Source organism: Protopterus annectens, chromosome 8.part1 (assembly GCF_019279795.1).
Source record: "Protopterus annectens isolate FY-2018-M chromosome 8.part1, PAN1.0, whole genome shotgun sequence".
In the NCBI taxonomy this organism is placed as follows: domain Eukaryota; kingdom Metazoa; phylum Chordata; order Ceratodontiformes; family Protopteridae; genus Protopterus; species Protopterus annectens.
In genome coordinates, this window is record NC_056742.1 from 118072293 (window position 1) to 118099268 (window position 26976).

Genomic DNA, 26976 nt, shown 5'->3' on the forward strand with positions numbered 1-26976 from the left:
CTGTCTGCTTGCTGATAAAGAAATAATAATGTATTTTCTGATGTCCTTGCATTCACCGCTGCAGTATTCATTACTATATGAGATTCCCTGCCATGAAGCTTGTTGTCCAGCCAGTCAACCATTGCTTTAATGTATGCTGAATGACACCTACATACTCCTCACATAGCGTAGGGCATAAAGGTGACGTTCAGGTGTACTGTCCTCAGAACTTCTTTGCCGGCAGTCTGAGCTCTATTTTTAAACATTGCTCTGTTTGCCTCCTTCCATTTTTTTCTGTTTACAGGAACTCTGGTGGTTTCTCCTGTATGCTGAAGTCCTCACTGTTGCAGATAAGTACTCAGGTGAGGTTTTTGTTCTTGTATTCATTTTTTGTGGTGTTCGGGGGGGTTAATGTCATCCAGGAAAGGTAAATGCTAGTGTGGGAGACAGAGTCCCCATAAAGACCACCATGATAAGTGCCTTTTTTGCCTAGTTGCTTCTCACGACTATACATCTTGTTCTATTTGTCAGGGATCTGACCCAAAATCCCTTCATAGCAGGCTTTCTTCCCGTTCAATGTATCATGAGAACCAGTGTGCTAAGATGCTTACTAAAGATACTCTGCATGGTCAGCCATCAGGGAAGAAGAAGGTGAAAAAGGTATGACTGGAATCTTCCACTGTCCAGCCTCTGCCAGGGTTTCTCCCGAGTTTATTACAAACCCGGAGACTTGCCTATTTGTGTTATCGGATTACTCTGCCACGTCCGGGTTGGAGGCTGATGAGGATCTGCCAGAAGGCATGTCTGATGAGGCTTTGCATGTGTCTGTTTTGGGCGTTCATTGGGAACTATGGTTGATTGTTTCTGAGGGGTCTAGGGGGGTTCTGCAGTTTCTTCTTAGGGAAGAAGTTCTTACTAGATTTGTGGAATGCTGTCCTGAGTCAGGGCTCTCTCAGTTTTTTGGGATGGATGTCCACTTAAAAAAGAAACAGAAAATTAGACATGTTTCATCTGCTCCTAGGGACCCACAAAGTGAGTGTCAGGCCTTTACTCAAGTGTTACTTAATGTTTTACTGTCATTAAGGCATCCTCAAGGGGTTTCAGTTCCTGATCCTCCTTGGTCTTCTTCTTCACCTAAAATGCCCAGGGAATTAAATTCTTCTGAGGAAGAGTTGGATTCTGATGAAGAATCTTACTTCTTCTACACAGATTCCTTCTCCTTTAGAGTAAGGGTCTGAGGAGGAGGTTTCTAATAGTCCAGATGCTCCTTCTGAGGAAATTTCCTTTTAGGATACAATCTCTAGAATGATGGAACTTTTTAAGTGCGATTGTGCCCAGGTTTCTGATATCCATAAGAGGCACTATGAGTTACTGCAGATGAAATCTCCTAAACCAGTGGCTATTCCTCCTGTCTTGCCTGCTTTATTAGATGTTTTTTCCAATGCCTCTAAAGCGCCAGAATCGCTACCCCCTACTCCCATGAAGTCTGATAGGTTTTATAGGGTGCCTGAGGACTGTTCCTTTTTGTTCAAATGTCCTGCTGCTGACCTCTCTGTGGTGTCTGTAGCCTCTGATAAGCTGTATCAGTTGCTTCATTTGTCCATGTTACTGCCTTCTCACAAGGACAGTAAAACCATGGATAGGTTGGTTAAGAAGGTTTATACTTCTGCTGCCCTAGCTTTTAGGGCTATTAATTATCAGACCCATATATCTAGGTATGTGTTGGCTCTTCTTTCTTAGGCTTGTCAGCTTTTTTCTGATCTTCCAGACTCTTAGAGTAAATCTTCTGCTGTCTCCTTGCTAGGGACTTCCTCTCAAGTAGTTCATCATTCTATCAGATGTAGTTATGATGCAGTGGATGCCTCTTCTAGTACTGCTGTTTTTGGTTCAGTACTGAGGAGGTGTGCTTGGCTTAGGCTTCAACCTTTACCCGATGATGTTAAGGCTAAGTTGCTGGATGCTCCTCTGGATACTAAACTTTTGTTTGGGGAAGCGGCTGCTGGTTTGTTTAAGTCTCTTCAAGACAAGGGGAAGGCCTTACAGGAGCTGAAACATGTCTTTGTTTCTTCTGTGCCTAAATTTAAGAGAAACTACCTTTCTAAGGCAGCCTTTGTTCGTAGGCAATCTCACCCTCCTTCTAAAGGTAAAAAGGATGGTAAATGAGATCCTCCTGCAAAGACCACTCAGACTGCAGGGATTCTCGAGCCTTCCTTTCCTGACAAACCAGGTGCTGTCTGACTCTCCACCTGTTCTCAGCCACATTCCTCTTTCTCTTCGCCTTTCTCTTTCTCTTCCTATTTGGCTTCGAATTACCCAGGATTCTTGGGTTCTGTCAGTCATTTCTCAGGAGTAGTTCATGGTGTGGAATTCCCATCCTCCTTTTATGTGCCTTCCTCAGCCTCCTTGGGAACAACTTCCTTTTTTCCCAGAGGTTTTTTGAGATCTCCTGTTGCAAGGTACTATTCAAGCGGTGCCTGTAACCCAAAGGAGGAAGGTGGCTTATTCAAGAATGTTTCTAGTGCCCAGAAAAAGAGGTCCTTGGAGACTGATTCCAGACCTCTTTGATCTAAACACTTTTCCGAAGGCGCCTTCCTTTCAGATATTGTCCCTTCAGACCCTTTTACCTCTCTTGCTACCTAAGATCTTTTTAGTGTCTCTGCATCTCAAGGATGCTTATCTCCATATTCTGATCCAGCCTCTTTTCAAGAGGTTTTTGCATTTCTATGTTGCTTACTGGCATTTTCAGTTCTGTGCTTTGCCCTTTGGCTTTTCTACTGTCCCAAGGGTGTTCACCAAATGCCTTGCTCCTGTGATTGCTTTTTGCAGGCTTCGGGGGATCCACATATTACCTTACTTGGACGACCTGCTGATTCAGGCATCCTCTCCAGAGGGCCTTTTGCAAAATCTTCACTTTACCATTTCTCTTCTTCAAAGTCTGGGGTTCACAATAAATTTCAAAAAGTCTTCCCTGACTCTTTTTCAGGATCATATCTTTCTGGGTTGCAGGACTCAGACTGTGCCAATGCTGGCGTCCCTGCTGCCTCCAAAGCCCTTATCTCTCATTCTTATTTTCAAACTCTTCTTCCCTTGGCCTCCATTACAGCCAGGGATTTTCTCAGAGCTCTGGGGTTCATGGCTTCCACCACTCCAATGCTTTCTCTGGTCAAACTTCAAATGAGGAAGTTCTAGTGGTTTCTGAAGTCAGTATGGCTTCAACATGCTCATCCTCAGACTTTGCAGTTCCTCTTCTCCCTTGTCTCAAGAAGGGACTTATGTGGTGGATTCAGCAGTTGTCTCTGAATCCAGGGCTCCTTTTTTATCCTCTTCTTCCCTTTTAGGATCTGTTCACAGATGCTTCAGATGTGGGATGAGGAGCAACATTTAGCTCCCTGAAGGTTCACATCAGCATCAAAGAGATGAGAGCTCTTATGCTGGCTATTCAGGCCTTTCATACTCTTATCTCCAGTGCCTCTCAAGGTATTCACAGACAATACTAAAGTGATGTAGTATTTCAACAAACATGGGGGAACAAGATCTTACCTTCTTAGCCAGCTGGAATATCTGGTATGGGATCTGGCTGTCAAGTATCAAGTGACTCTTCAGGCAGTTTATGTTCCTTCAGATCAGAACATTGTGGCAGATACTCTGAGCAGGTCCTTCACTCAATCCCATGAATGGATGCTTCACAGGGATGTGTTTCTGGACATTGTTCACCAGTGGGGTACTCCTCAAGTAGATCTTTTTGCCTCCCCTCTGAACAGACAACTTCCTCTGTTTTGTGCCAGAGTCCCTCTGGTATGGAAGGTGGATGCCCTCTAATTTTCTTCGAAGGGGATGTTTCTTTATGCATTCCCTCCTTTCCTCTCATTCTGAGAGTCCTGTTCAAGATTCAACAGGATGCTCCCAAACTTTTGTTAGTGATTCCCTTTTGGCCACGACAGCACTGATTCCCTCTGCTTCTGCATCTAGCCAAGGGCAATCATCACAAGTTACCTCACAGGGTGGATCTACTCACACAAGACAAGGGATCTCTCATACATCCACACCTCTCCTCTGACACTGTGGGTGATAGGGTTTTGATCCCACATAGACACCTTTTTTCTGAGGATGTGCTACAGGTTCTGCAAGAGGCCAAGAAACCTACTTTTAGGAAATCTTACTTATCTAAATGGAAGAACTTTTCTATTTGGTGTCTTTCTCATGACCTGGATCCACTTACTGTGGATGATCCATTGGTTCTCTCTTATTTGTGTGAGTTGCTCAATGCTGGTTTGGCCTATTTTTCTATTAAGGCCCAATTATCAGCTCTTTCTGCTTGTCTGCCTTAAACTCCCCCATTAGCTTCTAGATTTGAGGCTAAGCAATTTCTTAAAGGGGTCCTTAATAATTAGACCCCCCAGGAAGCCTGTTCCTCCTCCCTGAGATCTTAATTTCATTCTGGAGAAACTGACTCAGGCTCCTTTTGAGCCTGGTTTCAGCTTCATTGCAATACTGTTCTTGGAAGACAGTTCTTTTGTTAGCTCTTACTTCGGCCAAATGGGTGTCTGAGTTGCAGGCCCTTATGGCTTGTCCACCTTTTGTGATACTTCATTTGGACAGGGTGTCTTTGAATACTAATCCTTCTTTTATGTTTAAGGTGGTTAATGAGTTGTCACTTAATCAGCCTATTAAATTTGCCTAGTTTTTTCCCCTCTCCGAAATCTGACAGTGAGGGTGTGCTGCAGAAAAACACTGAGCACTGCTGTAGCTGCCAATTTTCTTTCTTTATTCAATACATCCCGGTACCTCGGCCTTAGAGGCCTTCAATGGAATAACTTCATACAATCCCAGCAGCCCTTTATATTCCATCTCAACATTAATTCATTTTAATTAAATAATTAAACAATTAAATACTTTTCTTTAATAATTATACAGTTTAGAGCTTAAAGATTTACCCCCACACCTTTTCATACATCATAAATATATTAAATAAATTAATACAACACAGAGTGAATGAAAATCCCCAAATAACACTTTTTTTAGAAACATATATAAATCACTTCTACTGCTTAATAAAATAGCACATTTCCATGTTTTCTCATATACCACAATACCTTATACATTCAAACACATAGACAATATTTTTCAACCTACCCCTGAAATTCAATTGCAACTGTTTATCCATAACCTAAAAGTTTATTTTATTAAATATAGACTTTTTGAAATTTTAACCTCACTTTTATTGCACATATTTTTATTATTAATATCAAATTAATCAATGAATTTGTTCATCCTAAATTCATTGCTTCTAACCTGGCCAGCACATTTCTTCTGTAAATAAAATAAACTCCATTCACTAAATTAAACATCTAAATCCCCCAATCAATATCCAAATTGAGACCCCTAGGATATAAAGTGCCCAAATATACTATTAATTTAGTTTTTAACTTAATCAACTTTCTTTTAAACTCATTCCCCCCATAGTATGTTCTTCACAGGGTTTGGCTAGCACACTAAAGAAAAAAACTATCTATACTACTCCCATGTGTGTCACAAAATTGTTGTGCCACTGGGCTATCCAATCTGTTTCTTACATCACCCAAGTGCTCCAATATTCTAAGTTTCACCTTTCTTTTTGCCTAACCCACATATCATTTACAAGGTGTACATCCACATCCAGTGATGTAGACTACACCACACAAATTACAACTAAATTCATTTTTGATGCCACATTTTAAATTCATTTTTAACCAAAAATGTTTTTTTATTTATTATCCATCCGTCAACATTCTTCAATTTGTCACATACTTTGCAAACCCCACATGGAAATACTCCCTTTCTTTTAACTGAATCCACCTTATTTCTTGATCTGAACAACTCTTTTAAATGATTAAACCTACCATAAGAAAAAGTAACCTTCTCAGGAAATAACTTCCCTACTACTTCATCCCTACATACCAAAGGTCAAAGATCATTTACTAACCCCCTGAGTACTTCAGAGAGGGGAGAGAATTTGTTCACAAAGAAAAGGGGTTCTACACCAACCTTCTCCATTTCATTTTTCCTAATAAACTTCTCACTTTGAATAGAAACACGGCTTCTCCTTTTATAATTTGTGTTTCAACTTATTTAAAGCTTCACTTATACGTTCCATACTATATCCACGCTTTAATAGTCTTTTCTTAACTAGATCAAATTCCCTCTCCAACATCTTTTTATCAGAAGTATAGGTCATTATTCTTCTAAACTCTCCATACGGAAGAGACTTTATCAAATGACCAGGATGAGCACTTCCAACTTCCAAAAAGCTATCCACCACCTTATCCTTATGGTATGGTTTGTACTGCAAAATACCCCTTGCATCTACATAAAATTCAACATCCAATAATTGCATTCTATTCCTACTAGTTCTATAAGTAAATTCCAAGCCATAAGTATTTTGGCCAAGTAATTTCATGAATTGATCAAACTCATTAGGATCCCCCCTGCACAAAAAAATCAAATTGTCAATGAATCTTTTAAACATAATCACACAGTCCTTGAAAAAATCTGTAATATACACAAACATATTTTCAAAATGTACCATGAACAAAACTGCTTAGGATGGGGCAAAGGCTGCCCCCATCGCAGTTCCCTCTAATTGCAAATAATAATCACTTTCAACCACCTGTGCATAGACAGCTCAGATTTTACTTGGATAAGACTAAAGCTATCAGAAAATCTGATCAGTTGTTTCCTTTCATCCTATGTCTTTAGGATAGGTTGCTTCCAAGCAAACTATTTCTACTTGCATTTCTTTTTGTTACACTTTTCATGGAGAGAGCCTTCCTTCTTCTGTAAAGGCTCATTCTACTAGAGCTGTGGCTTTTTCTGGTGCTTTTTTAAAGGGTTCTGACACTAATTCTATTCTTGAAGCAGCTACTGTACATTACAAGTTGGATGGTATCTCCAGAGCTAGAGCTGGTTTTGCTAATGCCATTCTTCATGGCTTTTTAGAAGGCTCTACTGCTGCTTCCTCCTCCCAAGTTTCTTTTTGAGCTTTGGCACTCTCCATTAAGTTATGAATACTGCAGCGGTGAATGTAAGGACAAAGTACAGTTGTGTAAAACCTTACCATGACAGTAGATGTCCTTGCCTTCACCAATGCATTATTTACTCCCACTTTCTATTCCCCTAGTCTTTTTTTCCCTTGCTGGATGTGCAGGTGCTCTTTGGTTTTCCTTGAACTGCTGTTCCTACTGGGGCAATCATTTCTGAGAATGGTATGCTGAACATCACCTTTATGCCCTACGCTATGTGAGGAGTGTGTAGGTGATGTTCACAGTACCTTAAAGCAATGGCAGACATTGGTAGACTGCAGGGAATCCCATATAGTAATAAATACTGCAGTGGTGAAGGCAAGGACATCTACCATTATGGTAAGATTTTACACAACTGCACTTTTGTGCTGTAGTCTGGTCTACTTTCCCTAAAGCATTGCTGTGTAAACAGAGTTTATGCTCATGCTCTTTGCATTTTTTTCTAATTCTGGAACTTTCTTAGTGAGTTCATTTAATTTATGATCTAAGTATCTTAGTGCTGTTAAAAATAATCAGCATGCTGCCTTAGCCTCCTGCTTGAACTTTTTTCCTTGTTGATCTAGCTTTAAATCTGCAAAATCTTTTTCCTACATTATCTGGATTTATATCTTTACTAAAGTTTGGCCTTAAAGGAGTGGATGTATTTTACTCAAAATGTTTGCCTCGTAGGTTCACAGACCCATATTAGAACATTCATAGAATTTTCTCCATTTGTCTCTTGTTTATTTGCTTGTTTCTTCTCAGATATGAATAATGGTGATCATTTCATCTCTCTATCATGTACTGTACTCTCTCAGAATGTCATCCTTCATTAGCAAAAAAAATTGTAAATTTGTTTTGGTTAAGCACAACAGTTCTAAGGCAAAGTAATCCATTACAGCACAGACAGAATAGATGGAGAAAGAGACAAGCTGGGCTGACAGGAACGCTCACTGTCTATTGTAAGCAGCAAAGCTACTGTGTCATATCAATACGTTTATGCAAAAAAATTTAATCGGGTATGGATGTATGCAAAATGTCCTGAAAACAGAGTTTGTTCATGTAAAACAATTATGATCTTTTATACTTTATATTTGCTGATTCATTCTGACATTGCACAATTGAGTTTATTCTCAGACAAGTCAAACTGCTAGAACCAAAAATTCATTGTTACACTGCATAGTTTTTCCTCATGTCTGGAACATGAATTACATTTGCTCACACTGCAACCAAAAATAAAGCAGCCTTCAAATTTATACAGAAGCACGTTACTTTTCAATGCTAAGTTCCCCTTATCTCATACAACTGGCCTGTTCTCTGTGTATTAGGAAACTCATCGAAGGTTCAGCTTAATAATTCTGCTAATGATGCTAATAAAATCAGGACAATTAATGTTTTTAAAAGAGTCCCTCCATAGGGATCTTTCAGATCCTTCCACTGCTACTGGTGTACCAGCTCTGACTGGTCTTTAAAGGATATTGCACAGAATTGCTGCCAAAGGGTAGGTACACTTTGATACATTCTTGTACTCATTGCCCAGGAGAGAAGGCAGATAAGTTACACATTTTTGATCATGTGTGGGGGTTAATTCCATTTGGCATGAGATAATAAGTTTGGATGAAATAGTTGTGAAGACCAACATACCAATAGAGGCCAGTATCTAGATTCTTGGTACCCATTATTATGAAGGGCCTAGAAGTTACGTTTTTTATATATCTTTTCATCATGATCCATCTGTACATTGCTTCTAATTGGAATGCAGTATCTTTTAACACAGTGCAGGGCTGTTTTTTTTTTATTTATTTTATTTATTTAACATTTGTTGACCGGGAAAGTCCAACTAGGTTCCACAGATTCTATTTTCAGCGGAGACCTGGGGAGAAATGCTCCAGAATCATGTCTTTAGAATGTGGGAGGAAACCAGAGCACCTGGAGGAAACCCATGTGAACTCAGGGAGAACATGCAAACTCCGCAAAGAAGGCACCCCAGCCGAGAATCAAACCAGAGAACCTCTTGCTGTGAGGCGACAGCATTAACCGCTGCACCACTGCGCCGCCCGGAATGTACTATCTTTTAACACAGTGCAGGGCTTCTTTTAATTGGAATATGCCATATTTTATCAGAGTGCAGGGTTGGGTAAGACTAAATATCTTAAGAATACTAAATGTTTAGGACTATGGTGTTAGGACAGTAACTTACAGCACAGCAGAAGATTCTCATGGAGAAAATATGCATCTCTATGGTTTTGTGCAATTATGTATTTACCCTGATGTTTATATAGGGTCAAGTATAAACCCAATTACAAAGTATTTTTATGTGCTGCTTTTCTTACAACCTCTATATAATTTTTTGCAAAAAAACTTTTAGATAGTTGGCTATTCTGACATTAAGTGAAAAGTTTTGCTGTCCATGCTTGTTTTGCAGGTGTTTTAGCTATGAATACATTTAAACCACTTGTGTAAGAACAAGCTAGTTAAAGCTTTTTATAGATTGCTGAGCTTGCTGTACCTGCTATAACTGATGAGCTGGCTATATATGCATTGTTAATTATAACTACTTAAGGTTGCATTTTACACACAAAGAAACATTTTTTCAGTACTCTTTACTACTGCCTTTTTTAAAAATTTGAATTTATTCATACCTGTTATTACCCCGTACTTCCATGTATCTTTGTGTACTGTACACTTTAATATTTGAGACAGCTGTTCTGCAAATACTTTGCATTTTAGATTTTTATTTTTCAGAATTTATTGTAACAATGTTTGGAGATGTATTTTCTTGTCTCTTACCTGTAAAGGACAATATGTCCAGAAAGACTTCCCAATAAACAAAACTTATAAGTAAAATGATAAATTCAAGCATTCTTTCAATCTAGCTAATTAAGTAGTCATTTACAGCTCAGTAGCTCCTTGAAAAAAAACATTGAATAATCTGCAGTAATGTTGCAAGCACCTTTGTGTTTTCCTTACTTGTTTCAAGTTGTTTTCCAAGGAGACAATTCAGTGAAGAATCCAGTTTCTGAAGAGGCCCAGTGTAAGACTTTGTAAAACTAACAGTTATATCCCTTGAAATGGTAAAACATTAATACCTGAACACCAGTGTAACAGTGGGCAATACCGACTCATGAACAGTATTCAATACATGTCAGTAATATGGCGGCTAAACTATAATGACAAAATGATAGTGTTAGAGGGCAATAATGATTTCTTTTGCTTCTCAGATGAAGGGAATTAAAGCTAATGAAGCCCACATTTTCTTTATACTTAACTATAACTGCCACTTTCATAATTAAATCCATGCTGGAAGACTGGCTCCATGGCATGGAGAGATAAATCCCAGATTTTGACCCAAATGTCCTCAGTTTGATTTGTGACTCAGGCCCTGGAGGGGCCTAGTAGGGTAGATGGGAGTGACTGGCCAACCCTGGCTTGTCTCTCCTCTGGAGAATGAAGGAGTCTATGTCCTCCACTGTACAGACAACCAACATAAGCTAAGTGTATATTGGTACAAGGCAAACAACAACTGAAATCAGGCCATGTTTGGGAAAAATGCTTACTGAGCAGGGTATGCTGCAGTTGGAAAAAGTCATGTACAGGGGTGCACATGTATGGAGGCTGAAATTCTGAGCCCCACCTATTGGCAACAATGGGACACATGGGGGTTATGGCATAGCACAACACCACTGATGGTTGTCTGAATAATGGCCTCTCATGTTTGACTCTTGTCATATGGGCCATTTGGCTTTCACTAAACAGAGGGAACAAATGGGCTAACTGGGCATGGAAGTGCTTATGGGTGGCAGGCAGAGTGGACATAAAAAAGAATATAATTTAATCTATGTAGGGAAAGGCTGATTTTATAGTATAGAGGATGTAACACAGACCACAGTCTCAACAGTTGCAGGAGTCAGCCAGAGTGAGTTGGTTATAAGCAGATAGTACTGGCTGAAATGAGGTATGATGTTAGTGACTGGTGGACAGGTGCCAGTTTTAGATGCAGAAGGACAAACAGGAGGAATTTGACATGTTAAGGAGTGCACTGCACACATGCTCAAGATACTGGGTTGTATAAAAATGCCATTATGCACTGTATACACTGTATCTAGTATTGCAGGCAGTGCACTATGGTTGCTTTGTTATCAGAATGAATTCCTAAGTTCAGTAAGACAGAGTTCCAACCCAAAGGCCATCTCGGAATTCTGAATCCTTACATTTCAACTTGTAAACATTTGTTCCCTCACATGTATTGAGATTCCATTTTAAAAGCTCAGATTCATTGAACCTCTAATGGATAACGGTAACCTATTACAAATAATCGGAATATGTCATGGTATATATACTCTGCTATAAGTTTTGATCAATCATGTTTAATATTCATCTTTAAACTGTTGTGATCATGATTTTTAACCCTGATTATATTTTAAGTTAAGAGTTGCTCCTCAGCTCTTCACTTTTCAGTGTTTTTATGTAATAGAGAGAAGCATAACTGAAAAAAACTCGAGTCAGCTGAAGTTGACAATAAACCAACACAGGGTGATATGATGAAGAGAATGGATTGGTTGGTTAAACATGCAAGTAGAAATATCTTACCTTACGCTTTGTAGACCACCGCGTAGAAGAGTTGGCATTAGTGGCTAGAAGTGATCTTGCATCTGCACCATCAGTACTGATACAAACCCTTGATCTAAAAGTCTGAAAAAAATGGTTTACCAGGCAGTTACATTAAGGTAATGCAGTTAAATAAATGTACTATACCCAAATAAACATGTGGCACAAAATGACAACACTGCTCCCAAAGATACTGCAGACATGAAATATTAATTGCTAGCTAAAATTATACTTTATAATTTTATATTACTCACGCATTATGTATCGTATTAGTACTCTTCTGTAATGTGCTGTATTACCAAGGTAGTCTATAGCTTAAAAATAAGCAAGTCTGACTTCCCCATTCAGAAATGACACTGGCCTCTAAACTGATGCAGTTTTGTAGAAAAGATAAACTGTTTCTACTTCATGAATTACAAAGTTTGAAGGATGAAATACAAGTCTAACCATGTTACATCACTTGGTCTTCCTTTTTTCCTTACTCCTGCTCTGATAAAATAATAGTCAAGGAGTACACAAAGTAATCAAATGAAACTCAAACCAAGTAAATCCACCAGAAAAGAAACAGTAAAATCCAAACAAAGGACTATTTTAGCACTTTCACTCACTTTATTTAAAGTTTTTGGTTAAAATTTTTGGTTAAAAAAGCTGGTTGCACATACACATACATTAATTATGTTTAAATACATATATATATATATATATATATATATATATATATATATATATACATTATATATGTATTGATATGCATTTATTATTTATTTATTTACTTATATTATGTATTGAAAGTTATTTAATTGATTTAAAAATTTTAGGTCATATGATTCAGTGACATAATTGTATTTAAGTGATTGTAGTGAGTGAGGTATTTTTTCTGAAGAAGCTCAGTTTAAATAAAGTGAGTGAAAGCGCTAAAACAGTCCTGTGTTTTGATTTTACTGTTTCCTTTTCTGGTGGATTTACTTGGTTTGAATTTCGTTTGATTATTTTGTGTGTTCGTTTTCTACACCATGACTGGAGGCGAATCAACACAGGACAGTAATTTAAACCTCACAATACACTCTACTCCCGGAGATTCTGCTGGTTTTACAGATCAGTTAACTTCTATTATCACAGGGGTGCCATTCGTGAAGGTCTTTCGAATCTTTCTGGCTTTTCTGGTCACTGTGGTAACTGTAATCAAGGCTGTGAAGCACGTAGTGTGAACATTGAGTCTTCTGGTTTGCATGTTCAGAGGAATGGAGGTGGGTCAACCTCCAATGTGGTTGACAAGGGTGGTTCCTCGGTTTCTTCACGTTCGTTCAATGAAAACCTTATTTGAAGTATTTTTCAACTAGATTCTAATCCTTTTTCTGATGTAAAGGATGACGCCAACCCTATACAAGTAAATGCGGTAGGGGTGAACAACACTGACAACGATTTTGAGTCTTGTAAAGACAATATTTTTAAACTAGAGAAATTAGTGATTAAAGTGGTGTCCTTGCAGTTGGAAATACAATATTTCGAAGAGAACATTAGACTCAATTGTGTTCCACAAGGATTAAGAGTTTTCAAATTTCCAAACTGTGTCACATATGGTGACACGTTTTATAAAGAACTTGTTGAATTGTTCAACAGTACTGGCATTTCATTAATGAAACCTTTGGTTACACATTATAAGGAAGATAGCAATTCTATTAAAAATGAACTAGAAGCATTAGACTGTTGTATCAAACAGTCGCCTTGTTTTTCTCCTTTCCACACATTATATTCTGGCATTACAGTCAAAGTGGATAGACACAGGGCGTCTGTTATTGTAAGAAAATGAGGTAAGCTTAAAAGAGACTTTCTATCATACTCCACTGGTTCAGCGTATCCACTTAATTTTAAAGCTTTGGGCCAGGGCAAAAAACAGTCTTATGCTACTGTAACCAGTTTGGGTGTGATTATGAACAATAGGAACAATAATAAAAGCACCAAAAATACTCCAAAGTGGTCACAACAGGCACAGACCAAGAACATGGGGAAAGGGAAGGGTCGGAAAAAGAACTAGCATTTGACATCAGTGTTTTGAATCTAAGTGGTGATGATTTAAACGAGGACACTGTTTCTGTTTTAAAATGTGTTTTTTCTTTTATTCCGTCTAACACTGTTAACATTGCAAGATTAATTGTAGATTTTAAGTTGTATTTGAGAAAACTCAATTTAAAATTTATTTTTGACAATACTTCAGTGGCTAGTAATGAGTCAACAAATTTTAAGAAAAAAAGTACTTATAACCCAGCTTTAAATTCTACCATACAGGTTTTTGGTAACCTTTGTGAACAACAATTAAGAAAGTTAAGGTCAGAAGTTCATGTTCCCAATCTTTCTCAAGGTGTAAGAAGGGCTTTAAGTGATTTAAGCAACAATAAGGAGCTTAGAGTTATGAAAGCAGACAAGGGGGGGTTCAACAGTTGTTATGAAAACTGTTGATTATGAGCAAGCCATGTTCGCCTTATTAGACAATGACAAATGTTACAAGGTGGTTGATAGTGACTTCATCAAACTTTGTTTTTTGAAGCTTGATACAAACCTGGGGGAAAAGGGAAGAGAATGGGAATAATGAGAACGATTTCCAATCAGCCTTAATATTAGAGTACAATGCTCTTAATAATAGAGCAAGAAAAATATTTGTAAAGAATGGGATAGATTTACCTCTACATCTGATATAGATAAATTAAACAAAATTCCACCAAACATTATCTATAAAAACTCACAAAGCATTAGAAATATTTTAGAAAATAAAAATTATGAGTATAGTAACAGGAAAAACAAGGTAGGTACATATAAATGTGGCCACTGTGCACAATGTACCCACATTTTAAATACAGATACATTTTATTTAGAAAGTAGAAACAGATGGATTTTTAGCAACAATTATTACAATTGTGAATCCAAAGGAATAGTGTATTTGGCTACCTGCTCTGTCTGTAAATCCTTCTATATAGGTAAAACGGAAAGAAAATTAAAAAGAAGGATATACAAACACACCTATGATGTAAGAACAGAAAAGGACACAAATGCCTTATATAAACATTCTAGAGAATGTATAGGAGCCAGATTTTTATTTTTTGTATTACAACAGATTCAAAATGATATTGGGGGGTCCTTGGGAAGAAAAAAAATTGAGTATAGGGAACTATGGTGGCAAGTGACCCTGGTGGCCAATAACCCCCCCGGCTTAAATGATTTTGTTTCGATCACATCTTTATTAAAATTAAGAGCAGCCAAACTTTAAAGGTCACAACTGTTTTAATTTTTAATTTTTATTTTTAATTTTTATTTGTAATGTTCCAAAACATCTTTATATTTTCATTTTTATATGTTTTTATTTTTAAATTTCCACTAGAGGACACTACTTAAATCAATACAACAGAAATAGGTGCAGGTCCTTCATACCACAAGTTTGTGTTTTTCATTTTTTTCACTATTTATTGATATTAATATGACTATTTATATCTATTTATTTAAACTTAATATTACAATAAAATGTTTTAGCATAAATCAAACATATTGATAGTAATTTTAGCTATTATTTTTGTTTTTATTAAGGTCTTAGGGACTGTTAAATATGCTTTTATTTTAAATGGTGGTTTTACAATGACATTTTACTGTTTATTTGAAAACGGAATTTGGTTCACATGTCCTAATTAGGTATTAACTAATAAAATTAAGGTATGTTAATTGATGAGTTCAAGTATATAAACCCTGTAGTTTTAATTGCACTGGTCATCTGATAAAGTCTGTATTAAAGAGACGAAAATGCTGGGTGTTTAGTGTAATAGCGTTCATGTACACTGTTTCGTGTTTTGTTTTATATACTTAATAAATTGTGCTAAGTGACGCCTGAATCTCCGTTTTTCCATGATTCCTCATTGCTTTTGGATTTGAAGCTTGATACAATGTCATTCAACTTGTTTTGTGAAGAATGTTTTGATTTTGACACCTATGAATACTTACAGGTTGAATACCCTAAAATGGCTATGCTTTTTGGTATACCAAAGGTACACAAAAATTGTATCAACCCCGTTTTAGACCTATTGTGTCTCCTGCTTATTCTAAGACAGAGCTTATTTCCATCTGGTTAGATAGCTTGCTAAATCCAGTTGTACAACAGTCAAAGTTTTATTTACGTGACTCTTGGCACTTATTGGAATTGTTAAGTCAAGTTGAAACATCTGGTAATTTTGTATTTGCAAGCCTTGACGTTACTACATTGTACACAAGTATTGATCAGGAAATTGGATTAGAACATCTAAGGGAATGTCTGACGCAACATACATGTTTTGAAAACAACACAATTAACACTGTTTGCACTTTGATGGGATTAATTTTAACTAATAACTTTTTCAAGTTTGGTGATTGTTTTTTTCAACAGACTTCTGGGGTTGCAATGGGGTCAAGGGTAGTTCCCTCCTTTGCCAATCTTGTCATGGCCCACTGGGAATTACAACATCTTTATATTCCCCCTCATTTGGACATTTTGTTTTATAGGCGTTACATTGACGACTTAATCTTTCTTTGGAAGGGTGACCGGGTCAGCTTTTTGGCATTTGTTGAATATTTAAATCATACTACTGACTTCCTAAAATTTACATTTGGAGGTTTTGGTGACTATAGATTTTTTGGATATACACCTAACATTTGATTTTTCCTCCAAAGGTTTTATAAGTCAAATTTTTTGGAAGACCACTTTTGTAAATCAATATTTACACAAAGAAAGTTTACATCCCTGTCACATGAAAAGTGAGGTTGTTAAGGGTCAGTTTATACGCCTTAGTAGGCTGACTAGTGAACAGTCAGTCTTCATTATTGAGGTACAAAAACATATACAGTTTTTTGTACAAAGGGGTTATGATTTAAGTTGGCTTAATAAAATAGTTAAAGAAGTTTTAAGGCTAAGAGACACCTCAGCTTGTCCAATTTTAAAAATCAAAGACAGAAATGGAGAGGTCTCCTTAACTGGTACACACACGAACTCTAACCATTTTTCTTTTGCTTTTCCTATTCCCATTTGTAATGAGATGTCAAGCATTAGGAACATCATTTTGGATTATTGGAAAGTCATGATGGGAAATATAGAACTTGTTAAGATCTTAGGGGACAGACCATTTTTACATATAAGAAGAATACTAACATCAAGTCTATATTACAGAACAATAAGAGCTCAGCCCCAACTGTAAGATCTATTACTTTGGGTAGTTTTTCATGTGGACATTGCAAGCAGTGTAGGTTCATCATTAATGTTTCTTGTATTGAATTTAAACACATTGGTAGGACTTTCTGGGCTAAAGATCAGTACACATGTAATACTACTAATGTTTATTGTGCTAACTGTGACTCGTGATAGTTTTTACATTGGCAAAACTATCAGAGCACTTAACAAAAGGATTTATGAGCATTGCTTGGCCATAAAAAAGAAGGACATTGCTAATGCTTTGGCTGTTCATGCTTCTATTTGCCCTTTTTTCAAAAAGTTTTCTTTTTTGTGTTAGAAAAGGTCAATTCTGATTTATTTACTGGTGACTATGCTTGATTGGCGTGAAAGTTTATGGCAAATATCTTTAATTGCTGACCAAAGACCGGGCCTTAATGGTACTATTAACATTAAATGCTTTTTACAACTAGCAAGGCTTAGGTAGTTACCTTTGAGGCAAAGTGATCAAGGTTTTTTGGTTAAAAAAGCTGGTTACACATACACATACATTAATTATTTTTAAATATATATATATATATATATATATATATATATATATATATATATACACACACACACACACACACACACATTATATATGTATTGATATGCATTTATTATTTATTTATTTATTATTTATTTATTTATTTATATTATGTATTGAAAGTTATTTAATTGATTAAAAAATTTTAGGTCACGTGATTCAGTGACATAATTGTATTTAAGTTATTGTAGTGAGTGAGGTATTTTTTCTGAAGAAGCTCAGTTTAAATAAAGTGAGTGAAAGCACTAAAACAGTCCTGTGTTTGGATTTTACTGTTTCCTTTTCTGGTGGATTTACTTAATAGTCAAGGAGTGTTAAGTACTCAGGCACACATAATTTTTATGTTAAGTGCTCGGGCATATAATTTTTATGAAAGCATGAAATTTGGTTAGAAAATTCTCTTGCTCAGCAGTATTTTTGATATATTCACATTTGGTTGTTTAGGTGACAGTGTAGTAGCAAGAACGTCTCCTTTTATTTCAAAGTACACTTGAATTGTCAAGCTCATAACTCTCAAAACACTCCACTTTTTATTAAGTGCTCCAGTTCGCAACTTAAATGCAGCAACTGCTCTATTGCTCCTCAATGAACTAACGCTGCTCTGCTTTCTTCAGTCTGACTGGTTAATCCCCAACATGTAACAATGAAAAACTTCCTTTCCTCATCATGTCATCAGGAAAGCAGTCTGATCATGTTTTGCACTGTTGTTTGGAGCCTGAGGGTAAGCAGATGTGAATTATTCATGTGACTGTTTTGTTGGTACAACAGGTAGCTAGAGCTTGTAAAATTGTGCCAGTACAATTTAAGTTCAAGGCATACCTCTCAACCTTCCATCTCCAAAATGAGGAACACTAGACCTCATAATGTGGAACAAATGGGCAAAATGTGGAACACCTTCTAACAGCTTACTAACAACTTCAACTAGGAAGGTCATATAATGGTCAAAATATGCAGGTTTTACTTATAAAAAAGATCTTTAAATGAATTAATACGATTCATTTCTATTTACCATGGATATCAGTAAAAAAATTCCTAACACTGAATGTGTGACAGACCCTTTCAATGTGGAACTTTGAGGAACATGAACTTTTTAAGATCCCAAATGAGGTAATAAGGTACACTTATATGGTTCAAGGTCATTTCTTTTAAATGGTGAGACACATAACTTCAGCTGCATTCTCGGTTGCACATGAACATAGCCATCTCAAATATCTGCATATTTGTAGTGTCTGCTTGCAAACCATTTTACTGAATTGGATACAATAAAAAATAGTAGAAATGCCATACTTGTCCAGTGACAGTAAACACTGGAGCACAAAGATGGTTTTGCTGAATCATCATAAATTGCATACCTAAATTATGTTAGAGTTTGTATTCTATCATAGTCCATGTTGGTATAAATTATCTGAGATGTACCTCAATAGACTATATGAAGAAAGGCATTATGGATCTCTCTGAATACATATGTCAGACAGATATGGGCCTTGCATTGAGCAGCATTATAACTTCATCAAGAATGATGCCACAGCATGAACAAAAATGAGTGACTTTAGCAATCGGCTTAGTTTCTGGTGTCATTCCAGAGGGATTCAGTATATGTTAGCATGGGAGGACATAGTTAACAGACCATGTTGCTTTGCACCTGTCCCCCCAGGCTTCTGGATATTGACTAAAGCTTTATCGACCCCCCCCCCCCTTAAAGCCATTTTTAAGCAAAACCAAATTAACAAAACTGTCAACTTAGCAAATAAAACCCAAAGGCACCTAAAAGTGTTACTGCTCAATGCTAGGAACCTTAACAGGAAACTCCACACCCTACAATCTCTCCTCACTATGGAGAATATAGACATCTGTGCCTTTACAGGAGACATGGTTTAAAACCACAGAAAACACTCCAGCAGTGCCTTCCTCACATTTACACTGTTAGCTACACAGACAGGGACCAAAGGTGGACATGTCTCAACCAACATTAGCAACAAGGTTGTTTAAACAAAATAATACCCTGGAGTTCATCCAAGTGCAAATCACCATTAATAATGTCCCTTACCATATGTTATTAAGCTATAGGTCACCATCTATACTGCAATAATCCCATTACTTGTACTTATACTTGCTGGATGTTCTCATCATCCAGCCAAATACCCAATTAACTGGAGACTTCAGCTACTCCTCTATAGACTGGAAACATGGACTGCCTCCAAGTTGCAGGCACAAAGTTTCCTGGACTTTATTGACACAAATACCCTTGACCACATAGTGCACCCTCCAACCAGAGGTTCAAATATACTGGAACTACTACTCACCAATATGGGAGAGTACTGCACTCACTGGTGAAGTCAGATCACAAAGCTGTCTCCTTTGAAATAAAATTCAACATGGAAAACCCAGCAAAAGCTGTACTGTAACAGTTAAAACGACTATTCTAAAGCAAACTGCATCCTATTAAGCAACAGTTTGCCAAAATGCAGTGCAACTTCAAACTCCAAGTTCAGAACGACCTATGCAGAATTGTTCACAGAAACCCCGAACAATCATGTAAATGGCTGTATATAGGCTACTGTACCTACCAGAAGTAAGGCCAAAACAACCCCCCAAAAACAAACCACACTGGTGGAATCCTAAACTTAACGGGATATATAACAAAAGGAAAAAAAGTCATGTTTAAAATCAGAAAGAGGAATTCTCATAATGACAAGAGCTCAGAATTAAACTACACAGGAAACTAAGCAAACTACTTAAATACAACAATGCCAATTATGAGGGCAAGATAGCCTCTCAGGCTAAAGATAATCCACAAGGCCTTCTACAGCTATGTCTGAAACCTTAAAGGTAACACACAGCAGTGTGCTGAACTGTTAGTAAAAGGTATTACCTTCTCCAGAGTGACGTAGTGAATCTGCTGGCTGACAAATTAACCTCTAACTTTAACCCCAACTCTCCCCCGCCTCCCCCCTGTGAAATCCCTACTAGCATACCCCCACAACTATTAGCAGGGAGTAGGTCATGGTTGCACTCACTCAGGCCAAAAACACAGCCTCAGTGGGCACAGACAATATACCAGGTTGCCTCTTAAATAGTTTGAAACATGTCTTCTCAGGATCACTTGAGTCACTTTTCAGCTACAGCTACAAAACAGGCTATGAACCATGTGAATGGAGGACTTTATCAGCTATCCCTCTTCACAGAGGTGGGCCAGTAACTGACCAGGGAAACTGCAGACCCATTATACAAAGCCATGGAATGAATTATCATGGAAATGATCAACAAATACATTGGGATCCTACAGATGCTGAACTCATACCTGTTTGGTCTTGTCAAAGGAAGGTCATGCGTACTTTACCTGTTAGACTTTTTTGAGAGGATCATCAAGGCAATGGATGAGGGGAAAATGGTGCATACTTCCTACCTAGACCTGGCTAAGGCATTCAGTACAATACCCCACTCAGGTATTGTTCACAAACTCACTGAGCTAGGTATAAATCCCTACAAACCTCTCTAAATTGTCAGCTGGCCCAAAGAAAGGACCCATGAAGTCAGGAATGGTGAGACCACCTCCACCAAGTGATTAGTCAGCAGCAGAGAGTACCTCAGGGCTCGCTCCTGTTTGGCATCTACTTGTCGAAGGTCAAGGTTAATGTCAGGGGTCTCTGGCTCAAGAAGTTTGTAGATGACTGCAAATTGGGAGTTATTCAAGATTTCCCATGACATTAACATCCTGCAAGAGGGTCTAACACAGACAAATGACTAGTGCCAAAGCCAGGATTAAAACTCCATGGGAAGAAGTGCATTATAGTGCCTTTTTGGAAAAAGTCCATCAAGGTTAAGTATTCCATCCATAAGACACCCCCATAAGAGCTGACCCAGTAGTTAGGGATCTAGGTTTGGGAATATATGCAGACAGTAATCTGGCCTTTGACCCACATGTAGCCAAGGTAATAAGAAAATAATTCTATGTCACCCAACTTAAAGTAAGGGTATGGAATCCAGATCCAAGGAAGTTATAGTACCACTTTACTCAGCCCTTATCAGACCCATCATTGAGTACAATGCACCCTTCAGCACGGGCCAACCAGGCATATGCAACAGTTGGAATACAGAAGTTCCATACTAAGAGAATCCAGGGTAACATTGTCCTACACAGATCACCTTAAAGCCTTATCTCTATACTCAGTCCTCTACAGGTTGCTGAGAAGCATTCTATGCCTGGCATATAAGGTATCCTCAGATCTAGTCCTGATGGATCTTGCGCACATCTGCCAAACAAATAGCACCAGAAACACTAGATCCAAGGATTTAAACTTTGCTTGTGACATAAATAGAACATGCTGGTGAGACAGATATGTGTCTCAAAGGAATCCCTGTTCTCTGAAATACGCTCCTCATCCATGTGAAGCACAGTCTATTCCTAACCCTATTCCAAAATAAAATTGACCATTGGATAGGAATTGAAAATTCTCCCCCGGGCTGGCCCCCATGTGTATGTGAATGTATATATAATTCCTTAAAGGACATGTTACAAGTGGTTTACCCCAGGATTCATTCCATAGGTCACCCATCCTTGGCATTACTTCTCTTTTTGTAGTCAAATGTAATTTAGATGACTGGATGGCAAATTACAAATTAACCCCCTTTTTGCCACCCATCTTCCTTAGGGATAAATGCAACAAGTAGGTCTCCTAACATATCCAGTCTCTGCCTGCCTCTAGGTCACTCATAACACATGGGCCAAAAAACTACTATGGAAATGTAAGTCTAGGTTTCTTAAGGTCCACACAGATCAATAGCCTAGTAAGTACCTATGAACCTATAGCTGTGCTTTCACCCTCTCTTTACATATACTATATATATATATATATATATATATATATATATATATATATATATATATATTTATGAGACAGAGTGTGTGTGTGTGTGTGTGTGTGTGTGTGTGTGTGTGTGTGTGTGTGTGTGTGTGTGTGTGTGTGAGTGAGCATGCAAAATTACGAGTACTTTCTGAGTGAGATTTTACACACTAATCTATCTCTACAAGAGTATAAATTTAAAATCAGGCAAAATTTAACTGCTACAATTTTTGATGATAACTGCTATGACTTTGAGGACTGGTTGAACTATATGGATAAGCCTATGAAGGAATCCGTATTCAGAAAGGAAGCCTGTTCTGTATAGCATCCTAATCTAAAGAAATGACTGGAGTGAGGGGTGACAAATAGGGAACCGGGGAACTGCTTCACTCAACAAATATATCTGTGGACTCTGCCTCACATTTGTCCCACATACAGAATACCCAGCTCCAGGCAAATATTATTATTATTATGGAAAAGCAGACTGAATCAACGTGGTTGTCAGATGCAACTAAAAGAAAGAGACTTAAAATAGTGTAAATATACTGTGAAAATATATTAGAACTAATAAATAATAAAATGTAAGTGGCTATAGGCAGATACCTCACAACAGGAACATTGCACAATAAAACAAGTTTACCATCACTTTTTTGTTGACATCTACTCTCTCTCCCTCTCTTGATATATCTATCATTAAAAATCCCCAAGGTATGGAGACAGGCACACTGTTAAAGATTCCACAAGTCTGTTTATTGTTCCAATTCCACAAAAATGTACTGTGTAAGTGCTTTCGTAAAAAATTCCTTCCTCAGACACATCATAACACTTAATAAAAGACTCAGTTTTTATACCATATATATACCTATACCTATATATAGACGTATATGTATATATATTTTGTGTGTGTATAGGTCTCTCTCTCGCTCTCCCTATATATATATATATATATATATATATATATATAAATATATATATAAATATATATATATATATATTTATGTATATGTATCAATCTCTCGACCTCGTAGAGCGAAAACTCTGGACAAAACCTGACAAATAGGGACAGATTTTAAATATTGCTCTTACAAACATAGAAGGTTGATAGAATAATAGATTTTTCATTAGCATGAATTTTTTGAAGGATGTGGAGTCTTAACTCAAATGTTTGTCATTATGTAATGACTTCAGTCCTCAGCTATTTGCCCAAAAAGTGCAGATTTTAGGAGGAACACACCAAAGATATGAGGCAAAAAATCTGGACAGTCTCCGAAAATCTGTACAGTTGAGAGGTATATATATATATATATATCTATATATATATATATCTATATATCTATATATATATATATATATATATATATATATATATATATATATATATATATACACACATACATATATATAAATATATATATATATATATATATATATATATATATATATATATATATATACATACATATATATATATATACGCACACACACACATGTATGTATGCATATATATATATATATATATATATATATATATATATATATATATATATATATACACGCATATTATATATACATATACACATATATATATATATATATATATATATATATATTTATATACATACATATATATATAATATATATTATATGCATATATATATATATATATATATATATATATATATATACATATAATTGTACACTATCAATTAGTTCCCCCCGTGTTTCTACCACAAGTTGTCACAAGCCTAAGTTTACTTTTAAATATATCCTGCTTAATTTCTTATTGTAGGAGTTTATTTCTGTCCATTGCATTAACCATGTTTCTGGCTTGTGTCATATGATCTGTTTTATAACCCCTTTCTCTAAATCTTTTAATCAAGTCATCTCTGAAATGCAAATATGAATCATCCTCTGAGCATATACGTTTCACCCTCATATATTGAGATTTGGGGATATTTTTGCATTTATGTGGGGGATGATAGCTGGAGGCATGGAGAAGGGAATTAAATTTGGGGAATTTACAGTATACTTCTGTTGTCAAGGTGTTATCAGAAGCTTTAGTTACCATCACATCCAAGAAAGTAATCCTTTCTTTGCCATGGCTAACCGTAAATTCAATTCCCCATTTATTTTCATTTAGATATTCAACAAACTCTGCCAGATGTCCCTCATCCGATCTCCATACAATCCAGCAATCATCTAAATATATTTTCCAAATGTCTATCTGTTCTATGTACAGGTTATGGGAGCTATCATATATAATTTGTTACTCTATATATGCTATAAATATATCAGCATATATAGGGGCAAAGGAAGCGCCCATAGCTGTACCTTTAATCTGTAGATAGCATGTGTTATGATAGAAAAAGACATTTTTAGTGAGCACATGCTCAATAAGATCAAGACGAAGAGTGTTAAAACCTGGTAAATATAACTCTGACCTATATAACCAATATTCTAGTGCTTTGATGTCAGCCCAGTGTGGAGTATTAGTATATAAGACTTTAACATCTAAGGTACAGAGTAACCATTCAGCTTCTAGTTGCATTTCAGAGATGACCTGTAAGAATTCCGTGGTATCTTTCAATCGAGCCCTCACCCATTTAAATAAAGGTTTTAAATAACTAGTTAGATATTGGGACAGTGGTTCAGTCATAGATCCTCTTCCATTTACTGTCGGTTGCCCATGGGGATTGTTCAGGTCTTTGTGTATTTTTAGTAGAAAATATATATGCTAGTTGCTGGGGTCCAAAATCATAAGTTGTTTCTTAATATTTTCAGTAATGATTCCCTCTTGTACAGCTAATGTAAGAAACTCCTCTATCTGTTTCTGAAAATGTTTAGTAGGGTTGTATGTAAGTTGCACATAATACCTGCTATCTGCCAATTGTTTGTTAGCTTCTATATCATATTGCCTCCAATCTTGTACCACCACAACACCTCCTTTATCGGCTCTCAGAATGACTATTTCATGGTTATTGGCTAAGTTATAAATTATAGTCATCTCTTGCTTGGTTACATTACCACCCCTAACCTGACTATTCCTAGAATTTAAATGAAGGTCTCTAAGGGTAAAGTTTTGGAATAATAATACATTGTGATTCATTGGGGGTGAGAAAGAGGATTTATGGTATCTAAAGTGGTCTGGATCATCAGTGGTTTCTCTTTCCTGAAAAAAATATTTTCAAATTAAGAATTTCGCAAAACTCAACCACATATTTAGCAAAATATTCTTCTGACACAAAAGAACCAGGTATGTATGATAAGCCTTTATTGAGAATACTTTCTTCTGCCTGTGGATGCTGATGTATCTATATCGTATCCAGAGGAAGAATCTTCCCCTGATCTATCTGATATAGCAAATTTCTTAAGTAGTGATCTTGGATGCTTTCTTTTAGCAGAGTTCCTGTATGGTTTTGAAAACCTAACATGCTTGTCCCTATCTTTGGAAAAGGGGTCCTCTTGTTCATAATCTGTCACATCTCTGAGGAATTTTTTTTCTTTTTCCTTTCTTTAAGTTGTGTTTCTAAATGAGTTAGTTCTATACTCAGTTTTTTAAGACAAGTTATGTATGTATGTAGGCTGCCCCTCATATTCCTTAATTTGTTCACTTATTTTAGTGATAGCTGCAACTTCAGCATCTATTGTCCTGTCATGAAACCCAATCAGTATTTCTACAAATTGCATTGTAACTTTATGTTGAGCATCCCTCCATTGTTGGAGAAGGGCATCATCTGGATTATTCACCATTGGCTGTATTCTAATTCTCAAACCTCTTGGTGTAACACCTTTAACCATATAGGCTTTAAATAACTTGTAATTCCAAACATTATTTCTAAGAGATCTCATATGTTTAGTTAAAGTAGCAAAAAGTGCTTCACAAGTATCCTGTTTATTGACTGGTGTGGTCCCATTTTCCGATATCTGGTCCATCCCAATACCAAAAATTGCCAAGTCTTCTCGGTCAGAGGAAAGCCCCCTTAGCAAATTAGAAATATCCATATTAAGTGAGCCAAGTGAGTTAAGTCAAATAAAAGACCCCCCAGATATATTTCCAGACAATATCAACCCCTACCATCCAAGTTTGGACAATATCAGCATAGGCTGTGAATTGTATCACTGTAATATAAATCCAGTACATCTGAGAGGTATGATATCCATTTATAGAGATTTATATCAAACAATCCCAATATACATATTCTTTAAAGCCTTGCTGAGTCCAACTTTCCTCTTCCAGTGTTGAGGTCACCTCTTATAATATCTGTAGGGTCATAAAATCATAATAACTTCACTTATCGCCCATTCAATATGTCAAGACCAATTTGTCTTATAAATTTAACAAGCTGTATCCAGGAGATGGATCTAATCAGAATATAGGGTCACACCCAATCATGAGGATATATTAATAAAGCCAATATGAATATTTCCAGATGAATCCTTAGTGTAAATTTAACCTATAGTGTCAAGATAACCCTCTAAATATGATATAAGTGCTTATGAAAGCTGTTAGTAGAAATACAATCTTATTATGTGTGTTTTATAAAAATCAGCTAACTATATGTCCACTATATAAGCATCCACTATATTTTGGTCATAGCTCATATGGCATGGGTGACATAATAGTATACTGAAATTAATCAGCAATATTAACTCATTTACTATAAGGTCCCAAGCATTCTATAATACGTCACCCCAAATGTAACTTCATTAAATTAAATGAAGTTGGTATCCATACAACTATAT

At 36.6% G+C, this 26976-nt stretch overlaps 1 protein-coding gene across 1 annotated transcript in view; it reads right to left on the reverse strand.

Annotated features, from left to right (window-relative positions):
* Positions 1 to 26976, reverse strand: part of CIBAR2 (CBY1 interacting BAR domain containing 2) — a 331926-nt gene that overhangs the window by 44595 nt on the left and 260355 nt on the right. Inside the window, exon 8 of the mRNA XM_044081749.1 lies at positions 11607 to 11708. Coding sequence (XP_043937684.1) covers positions 11607 to 11708 — 102 coding nt within the window. The remainder of the gene's footprint in view (positions 1 to 11606; positions 11709 to 26976) is intronic.